This window comes from Heteronotia binoei, chromosome 1, assembly GCF_032191835.1.
Source record: "Heteronotia binoei isolate CCM8104 ecotype False Entrance Well chromosome 1, APGP_CSIRO_Hbin_v1, whole genome shotgun sequence".
Taxonomy (NCBI): Eukaryota; Metazoa; Chordata; class Lepidosauria; order Squamata; family Gekkonidae; genus Heteronotia; species Heteronotia binoei.
The window spans coordinates 234,146,056-234,156,311 of NC_083223.1; the positions used below are offsets into that span (position 1 = coordinate 234,146,056).

General features: G+C 41.5%; 1 protein-coding gene across 1 annotated transcript in view; it reads right to left on the reverse strand.

Moving 5' to 3' along the window:
* The window catches only part of PNPT1 (polyribonucleotide nucleotidyltransferase 1), a 36,896-nt gene extending 27,749 nt beyond the window's left edge, over positions 1 to 9,147 (reverse strand). The window contains exons 1-9 of the mRNA XM_060249455.1: positions 8,902 to 9,147; positions 8,006 to 8,066; positions 7,413 to 7,487; positions 6,488 to 6,593; positions 5,665 to 5,714; positions 4,811 to 4,874; positions 4,387 to 4,434; positions 1,180 to 1,293; positions 762 to 948 (exon numbers count right to left, since the gene is read on the reverse strand). Coding sequence (XP_060105438.1) covers positions 762 to 948; positions 1,180 to 1,293; positions 4,387 to 4,434; positions 4,811 to 4,874; positions 5,665 to 5,714; positions 6,488 to 6,593; positions 7,413 to 7,487; positions 8,006 to 8,066; positions 8,902 to 9,101 — 905 coding nt within the window. The 5' untranslated portion in view covers positions 9,102 to 9,147. The remainder of the gene's footprint in view (positions 1 to 761; positions 949 to 1,179; positions 1,294 to 4,386; positions 4,435 to 4,810; positions 4,875 to 5,664; positions 5,715 to 6,487; positions 6,594 to 7,412; positions 7,488 to 8,005; positions 8,067 to 8,901) is intronic.
* Between the last annotated feature and the right edge of the window lie 1,109 nt (positions 9,148 to 10,256).

The window sequence follows — 10,256 nt, forward strand, 5'->3', positions numbered from 1 at the left end:
GACTGACTAGAACACCACAGGAAATTATCAGGTTTGTGCTCCCCCTCCTCTCATACAAAAATTGGAGACTTTCTCATTGAGAACTAACCACAATTTGTTGTGCTGTCTAAATTAGATACTTTAACAAGAGACCTACAAACCAGTATTCTAAACTATGGATTAGAACTACAGTTTGTTAAAGCATTTGATTTAAATGTCACAGCAAAATGCTGTTCATTCCCAACGAGGAAGGAACTTCTCATTCCTCTTGCAAACATACTAAGGTTTATGATGATTTCTGAAAACCATCCGAGTTTCAGCAAAGGATGAGGACTATGAGATTAAGCTAAAACAAACTGTTTTTCATGCAATTATTTTGTGTGTTTTTAAAAATAAGCTACTTTGAGGCCTTTGTGGAATAGGTGGGAAAATACAGTAAAATGTACAGAAAGGCATACAAAGGCTTATCTCCTTTCTTATGCCATTTCCTTGTCAAAGAATACCACCAATGGAATTTATTTGCTTAAATATTTGGCTGCCTGCTTAACACTGACAAGGCACTTGGGCTGATGTGGCACTGGTAGCTCAGTTGCTGCACAGCCAGAACAGGGGGAGAAAGAACATGAGCAGGAGTGGCACTGATGGCCAGGGCTGGGGGTACTAATTCCTATTCCAATTGCAGCTGCTTCCTTAAGTACCTCACAAGTTATTGGAGGAGATTCCCCCTCTTTAAATATCATTACACCAGTTTTTGTGATACTGACAACATTTTGCATACTTACTGCTTTGCACATTCCACAATCTCCTCCGGAGCAGTAAAAAGTTTCTGGACATCCCTCTTGGTAACATCGTGTTCTTTCACCAGCTTTTGTATGCCTAGAATTATCTGCTGGGTATGCTTCACACCCACTTTGATGGCATGGCAGAAATCCTGTTGCAATACGTTCTCTGCTGCAGCTTCCAGCATAACTATTGATTTAAGCACAAGACAAAGAAGTCAATCATTATTACGGTCTTCATCTATAATGTACAGATATCACACAATCTCAGATTGCATTGTTATAGAAGATTATCACACTGCCACCCAGGGCAGGCAACAAACTGGATGAGACCCACTTAGTCTTAAAACAAAGTATAGCCTCATATGGTATCTTATTCTCTGGACATTTTACAATTAAAAGAATATTTTTAGCCACTCACCAATCTGGCTACGAGGAGCTCCAGTGACAACTAAGTCCAGCGTACTAGAAGACATTTCTTTCCGAGTGGGGTTAATTACAACTTCTCCATCAATCATTCCTACTCTCACAGCACCTAGAAAGATAATCCTTAAATTAGAATACTGCATCAATTAGTTTTTTGCAACTAGGACAAAGGTTGCCAAAAGAGGATGTAAACATTTTTTAAAACAAGGAAAAACTAGCAAAGTTTTGATGTTACTATACATTGACAAACCAGTAAATCAAGAGAATTTACTTTATTGGACAAATGGTCCTATTACAACTTTGACTGAGATGAGATCTACACTTGGGTTGAAGTTCTTGTTGAAAAAGGGAGGGGTGAGTGTCTTTTTTATTCATGTAAAAGTATATGCTGGGGATCATGGGACATGCATAAACAAAAGCCACGTAAGATAGGAGAAGCAGTAAGCAAAGAAATAAAGTGAGACTGACTGAAAAAACTTGCTGGCTCCAACCCTTAACTTGCTCCTACTATGCATAGTCAGGAGTGAAAAAAGCAAGGTCCTGGCCCTGATAGATTGTGTGAAAGAAATGACAAGGCACTGGGAAACAATAATGCTGGCTTACTGAAGTCTCCATGAAACAAGACACACATTCTAAAGTCTGAGTTGTGTTGACAGCACTAGCAAAATATATGCTTTCTTTACTGGCTACTACATGAAGTAGGAGTCAAGAGCATACCCTTTGCTGAACAGTTTCACAATCTGAATACATGAAGCTGTGCAGTCTATCAAGGTCAGTATTGTCTACTCTGATACCAGTTCTCCAGGGTCTCAGATACAGGCTTTCACATTTCTTACTACCTGGTCCTTTTAACCAGAGATGCTGGGGACTGAATCAGGGACCTTCTCCATGCAGAGCAGATTCTCTAACATTGAGTCACACAGTCTATTCCAGGGGTGGCCAACGGTAGCTCTCCAGATGTTTTTTGCCTACAACTCCCATCAGCCCCAGCCAGCATGGCCAATGGCTGGGGCTGATGGGAGTTGTAGGCAAAAAAAAATCTGGAGAGCTACCGTTGGCCACCCACTCCTTTCCTTTACCAACAACTGAGAAAACTAAGATGGAAGTCTGCCAAAAGGCTGAGTTACAAGCTTTTTGTTGAAGGGAGCTTTGATTGTCAAGGCCTCTATTATGAAAATCTTGTTGGTCTGACTATTGGACTCCAACCTAGCTGTTCTATTGCAGAACAACTATATTAAAATTGTAACATGGTAATTTCTTTGCTATCAGGCTGCATTAACATTTGTTTTGCCATTAAGTCACAGCTGACTTATAGAGACTCTGAAGGTTTTCAACACAAGAAACATTCAGAGGTGGTTTGCCATTGCCTATCATGTCCCTGGTATTCCTTGGAGGTCTCTCATCCAAATACTAACCAGGGCCAACCCTGCTTAGCTTCCGAGATCTGATGAGATCTGGCTAGCCTGGGCTATCCAGGTCAGGGCTAGTTAATACTTATGGTAAAATGCACCAATAGTTGGTTATCAAATTCAACCCTTTTTTTGGGCCAAGAGCCAGTTTAATATATTGTCATAGTAACTGTATTTCATGCTATTTATATTTATCTGCAGTAAAGTTTATAGATTTTTATATAGTTTTCAAAACATCTGTGTTGTTTCATTTTCACTAAATTAAATCCCATGGAGGTTGCAGAAACCTTGTACTGGTGCCTGAAGGCAGTTCTGAGATGGACAAGGGCTAATAAACTGGAGCTTAATCCAGACAAGAGAGAAATGCTACTGGCAGGTAGGAGGGCTGACTGGGAGTTGAGCTGTCTCTCTGCTCTGGGTAGGGTTGTACTCCCCTTAAAGCAACAGGCCCGACGCTTGTGGGCGCTGCTGGGCCTGGACTTATTATAAGCAGGTTACAGCTGCAGCCAGGAATACCTTTTATCTGCTTCGCTCAGTTAACCTGCTGTGGCCATTCCTGGGCAGAAAAGTCCAGGCCACCATGGTGCATGCCTTGATAACATCTAGATTAGATTACTGCGATGCGCTCTTGTGTGGTGCTGTCCTTAAAAGCTTCTGAAACTCCAACTGGTGCAGAATGCTTCAGTCAGGATGCTGACTGGAGTGGGTCATAGGGACTACCTCTCTTCAATCTTGGTCTACCGACACTGGCTTCTAATTTATTTCAGGGAACAACTGAAGGTGCTGGTGTTGAACTTTAAAGTCCTACAGTTTGGGACCATTACACCTTTAGGATCTCCTACTCCTGTTTGCACCAACTTGACTACTGTGGTCAAAGGCTGTGCTTTGGGTGCACCCCATCTCCTGAGGCTAGAAGGGTGGCAACTTGAGAGGAGGCCTTCTTGGTCATAGCATCAACATTATGGAATTCCCTCTTCAGGGATATTCACTTACTCTCTTCTTCCCCCCCACCCCCCATTAGGGGGCCAGCAATCCAGAATGAGGAAGTAATTAATGAAAAGTGCCATCTGCTTTTTTTAATTGGTTGTGTTAGTACTATTTATATATTTTATCTCATGACCTTGATGTTTTTAATCAAGTGTTGTACCTCACCAAGAGTCCTACAGTAGCAGGGATTGGACAATTCAGAAATTTAATAATATACAAAATAAATACATCTGTATTCTTAAATCACTGAGAAGACTTTTTTGTTCTGCCCAATAGTCCCTCGGTGATCTTCCTTCCTGCCTTGCATTTTAATTTGCTATTTTAAGTTTTATACATCTTTCAGCTCTGATTTTCAACTGTTTTTACCATGTATTTTTACTACATTCTGTTAGCTGCCTTGGTAGTCTCAACTGGGCAGAAAGACAGATATTGCAATTAAATAAATAACTAGACCTCATCTGGCCATATTACAATTGTATTGCTTATGTATAGAACATTCAAGTGCCAGTTATATAATAATAATAAATATTTATACCACATTCTCCCCGCCGATTAAGCTGTAAAAGCAAAGCAATAAAAAAGACTGATTAATAATAAAGACTATTGATGTCCTGCAATTTCAAGGAAGGTACCTGACCACTGTTCTGGGAGCTGACTGAAAATACACATTTTTATAATTTTACTCCAAAAATACTGAAGCCTCAAGTTGTTCTTAAACAGTGTTGATAAATACTGAAGCCTCAAGTTGTTCTTAAACAGTGTTGATGCATATTAAAGCCAAATAGTATGTTAACATCTTAACTTACCAATTGGGCCATTCCATGGAATATCTGATAACGCAAGGGCTGCAGAAGCTAAAGGAAATAAAGTGCATTACTTGAAGCTGCTTATGTAATGTTTCACTAAGGTCCAGTTTACACATTCACCAGAACAAAGTAAGAAGATCCTGAAACAATGATTTTTGAATACTCCCTAAAATAAAATATCTCACCCTGCAAGAAGAAAACTAATCATTCTAGAAGAATTATTCTAGCCTAGTTCTTGCAGTGCTAATTTTCCTTTTCCCAGGGAGACGTTCCAACAGGAAAACACTTAAAAGTGCTATTCTAGTTCCTGTAATCTGCAGGCATGACCATTTTCTACTACCTTGGAACTCTTTCCACCTTCTTCTGCTGCAGATACAGGCCAGGCCTAACAACGTTTGGAAGAATTATTTATAAAAAGTATTACCTCCATTGATTGCCAGAACTTCAGGGTCATTGATCCCATCAACAGCCAAAAGATTACAAAGGATCTGTTGCAACAAAAGGGGAAGAAAAAGAAGAATGAGTTACAGTGGCAGGCAGCTCTGAATTTTATGATCTTCCAGAACAGGAGAACAAGACCTCTGTTCATTTGATGGGCAGTCACTCCAGCAGAAGTGGTAACAGTAATAATACCAACTAATGCAATATTCCCTAAAAAACACCTGAAGAGATTTTTTAGCTGAAAAACAACAAATAAAAGTATTTTGTTTAGATGTTTTACCAACTACAAACTATGTATTTATGGGAGCCATAGAAACTTATTTCTCCATAGAGTCTACAACAAACTGCAGATAAGTACGGAAAGTTAGACAAGTTCATACCACAGAATAAGTACAATATTTCTGGGGATAATAATACTGAGATATATTATTCTTCACAGTAAAAACACAGCAATAGAAGAAAGGAAAGAACTTTCACTGAAAACATTTTGGGCCTCCAAATTAATGCTTTTAACATGAGAAGTTGCAGGATAGAACTTGCTCCCTGGGGTTCAGTGCTGTTGGGAAGTAGCCCCCCTCCCCGCCCCCGTTTTCCTAGTGCATCATGGTGCATTCTTATTACTGCACCTAATCACCATGTAGTGTAATTACAATGTTAGACTAGGATCAGGGAGATCCAGGTTCAAAGCCCTGTTTGTCATGAAAGTTATTGGGAGAAGGCTTTTCCCCAGTGTGGTTTTAATAGGTCAGATTTCAGGCTGATTTTGCAAGCTACAATGAGGAAAAGTGATATAGGGATGAGGTAAGTAAATGTCATGCAAGACACAAAGTCACTTACTTGCGTATCGTAATAGTAGCCTGCTGGAAAAAGTGGTCTAATTGACCGATCTGTGGAAAAGCATAAAGTATTTCAAGATGTATGTTAAAAGATATTGGAAGACTCATATAAAGAGGTTAGGAGTAATTACACACCAACTACCTTGATAATGAATTAAACAGAACAGAATGTTACAATAATTCTTTAGGCAAACAGAAATTAACAAAATCCGGCTGTGCAACAGGCAGCAATAGCCTGGTTGAAGTAAACACAAAAATCCTGATTGTAGGTAATGGAACATTTTTGAATGTTTCTTCACAATTTAAAAATGTCATACTATTTACAACAGGCTAAACGTAATATCTCTAGATTTATATAGAGTTTTAAAAGATGAGCAATGCATGACTTTTGGCTAAGTAAATAGCCAAACATAAATCAACGCCTTCAGGAAAGGATCACCAAAAACCACTCCCCTACTTATGAGTGGAAGTAAACAGCACAAATGGAACGGGTGGTCAGGAGCCAGCCTCCTGACAAAATCCACTATTTTGGGCTTCTCTGTAATCATTCATTCAGTGTTCTAGTAGCCAGTTCTATCGCAGCAGTAACCATAAGCACTTCCCCCAGCAAATCCTATTGATTTCAGTGGACTGACAACAAAGTAAGCAGACTTAAGCTCAGACTGAAAGTGATCTTATGATTTACAGCCCCAAAGAGCAGATTCTTTCCTGAGTGTCTAGTGAAACCGCCCTACAGAAAACTATTTAGAAGTAAGACTGTTTTCAGATTATCAAGAAATTACTGCAACAATTTTAAGAGGATACAGCTCAATTTTTAAACGTACCGATTACTCTGCTGGTAAGAATTTCTTTATCAGTGGAACCAAGTTCTCTTCTTAGATAATTGGTGGGAATCCTTCCTGCAGCAGCAGCTTTTTGTCGATAGTCAACCTTAGATAACAAGAGGAACTCATGAGTAACACTGTTCATATTTTATCTCCTTATTTACAAAATTTCAACCCTGCATTTCTGCCCTCATAAAAGCTGACAAGGCAGCTAATGGATTAACACTACACCTAATAAAAACACATCCTAAAATCGAGGAAAGCCAAACAAAAATACATCACTGAAACAAAACCAAGCTAAAATACTGATACCAAAAATATACAAAACAATTAAGGCAGGTAGAGTACCACTACAATAATCTAAGCAAGCTATAACCAGGACATGCATAGCAGCGGCCAGATCTTTTCTGTCCAGGGAAGGCTGCAGCTGGCTAACCAGTCTAAGCTGGTAAAAGATACTCCAGGCCAAAAGTGACACCTGCTTACTCAGCAGTAGGCCTGGGCTCAAGTGCACCCCCCCCCCCCAAAAAAAACCCCAACAACAAATGTGTTCCTTCAACAGAAGCGCAACTCCATCCAAAACAGGTGACATCTTAAGTCCTGGGTCAGATGAGCTGCTCACAAGCAGCACTTCCATCTTGTTAGGCAGGTAGTATTTTTAAGGTGGTATGGCATATTTTGGGTATACCTTGTATTACAACCAAATCGCACAATCCTATACACTGCTTGTTATGAACATTACGGACCCTTATTGTGCATTAAGTTTCCATAACATATCAGTCACTCAGACCTGAGATACACACAGTGGAATCCCAAACAGATTTAATGGGCTTAGGCTGCACTTACTCTGCTTAGGATCACACTGTCATTCTTAGATCCAAAATACAGTTCTTCAGCCCTATGTGTCATTCACTGTAACACTTACCACCAAAGGCATAAACTGAGATGGAGATGGCTTTGTTTTACTGACTGCTGTCACCATCACTGCTGTATCACCTAGCTTAATGAAAAACAAACAAGGAACTTACATATGATAAAGCAAGAGTCTCCTTCTACCCTTTCAAGCCCAGAAATGCCTTTGGAGTTCTGACACAGTGTGGTGGGCACAGCCATACAAGGGCTTACCATAGGAGGCAGAACCAGCCACAAAATGGCATCAGTCTTTCCTTAGGCTGGCAGCTGTTGCCAAAGTAACATTTAAAAAAAAAATCTCCAAAGGTCAATCAGAACTTTAGCTGGGCAAAAGCCCCATCTAGCCCCTCCCAATTTCTAAAAACACTTGTTGGGCACCATGTAAGGTGTCAGTGGGTGCCATGGTGCCCACAGGAATCATACTGGAGATCCCTGCAATAAAGATTTGATCATGCTGGTTCCATTCAAAACCCCACAGTAAAAACAGAAAAAGATGAATCTCTATACTACAGTTATTACACAGACACTTAAAAACAGACTACAGCCCCCATTCCGTGACTTATTTCTCAATAGTATGCATAAACTGAAGTCAAAGAGAGTTCCTACCTGTACTACAGCACATCCATCAGCAAACCTGGCTAGTTTTCCAGAGGAAATTTCCAGCTTTCTAGACGAAGAGGGAAAGTATAGAAGAAAGTAGTAAGCTTCACTAATCTGAACCACTTTGGGCCAGTTTCTCTCAGTTTACCCTGCCTAAACTATTTCATGGGATTGTTGAGATGTAACATATTGGGGGCATATCATCCATGGGGGGCATATCACCCAGAGGAGGAAGATAAAAATTAAATAACATGGCAGCATTGTAATAAGTGAAAGGTACATTGCCAATACCCCCTCTAAGGTGTGGAGTCTAGTGAGCAAAAGATCTACTTTGTGAGCTACTGGCAATAAAGCTGTGAGCTACTGCATAAATTAGTTTGCTCTGGGGCCATTTTTCAAAGGCTAAGACAAAAATCTGTGACCCAGAGACTAAAAAACTGTGAGCTAGCTCACACTAACTCAGCTTAGAAGGAACACTGCACCCCGCATATGTTCAAAAATGCTTTTATTACTACTTTCCATACATACAGCTGCAAAAGTAAAGCGCACTGTCCACTTCACAAAGCTACAGCTGTTCAGCAAAGATGGAAAAGCACTGCACGTGTTCAAAAGCACACTTCCTTCACAGTTACACAGTAACGAGGGGAAGGTCATCTGTACTTTCTCAGAGAGGCTTCGCTTTACCACTACTTCACAAGGTTGGGCTTGCTCTACTGTTAGGGGAAATGCACTTTGCACGTGCTCGGAAAGGTTTTTCTTTACGGCCAATGGAACATATTTCTGAACTCAACTATACCATTCGTTTCCCTGGTACAAGTGAAGCACAGCCGATATAAAGAAGGGGGATTCTCTGCTTGTCGGGAACGAGAGGATCGCCCCCCTCCAACTACACACCCCCTTACCTGCTCCCTAAATCTACAGACACCGCTTTAGGGTCTCCAGCAAAGTCCCACCGGCTTCTAGTAAGATCTCGCCGCGGCAGCCGAGGGGAGCCCGCTCCCTTCAGACAGGACCCCATGGTTCCGGCTCCCCCCAGGGCTCCCCACGCCGCCCTTGCCTTCCACCGCAGCCCCGAACGGCAACCCGTGCAGGCGGCAGCCATGACTCCAGAGTCACCCGGCAAAGTGAGAGCCTTGTCTCAAATCGTAAGCTGATTGGTTGTGTACAATAAGCTTGAAACCTATTGGCTATTCTGGCAAGCTCTTCTTAAAGGGAAGAACGAATGAATGGACAAGGAATGGGCGGAGCTAAAGCAGAGAGCGCTCGAGGTTAGCTTTCGATTCCGAGACCATGAAGATTGAACGTGGAGCGGCTCTTGCTCGCCCTCTGCTGGACAGTACGACGATGTCGCTAGCTCTACTTAGGACGGTTTCTATTACCGTTCGGACTTCTCGTATAAAAAGATAAAGTTGTGAAAGCAACGTCACCCCAGAGTCGAAAACGACTGGTGCTTGCACAGGGGACTACCTTTACCTTTTAGTCCCCTGTGCAAGCACCAGTCGTTTCCGACTCTGGGGTAACGTCGCATCACGACGTTTAAACGGCAGACTTTTTTACAGGGTGGTTTGCCGTTGTCTTCCCCAGTCAACTACACTTTTCCCCCAGCAAGGTGGGTACTCATTTTACCGACCTCGGAAGGATGGAAGGCTGAATCAGCCTTGAGCCGGCTACCTGAAAACCCAGCTTCCACCGGGATGGAACTCAGGTCGTGAGCAGAGAGCTCGGACTGCAGTACTGCAGCTTACCACTCTGCGCTACGGGGCTCATACTTCTCCTATAGGAGGTCCGAAATTTTCAGAACGCATGAGCAATACATGTTGCACTGTGGTTAAACCTCAAGAAGGCGTGTGTCACTTTAAACTACGCAGCCCAACTCTGTATATGTTCGCTCAGAAAGCAAGTCTAGTGGGACTCACTTATAATAAGCATAGATAGGGTCCAAGATTTAACCTTTTCTTTTTAAAAAGATCAGAGACAACCTGATCTTGGCCGTTTCCTGTATGCTTCACACAGCAATCAGATGTGCAGAGCTCAGCAGATGAAGCTTTCCATAGGATAGAAATCATCACAAACACTTGCTGATTTCCTCATATCAAGCTTCTATGCAAAGACACAGCTTCAGATCTTCACATATCTTCCTTTCTGCTTGTTTGTTTCCTTCTCTGATTCCTATTGGTCTTTCTTCTTGCCTGTATGTTTGTTTTACATATTTTGTCTCTGTGTTGTACTATTGTTTTGATGGTTTGCTGCCTTCTGG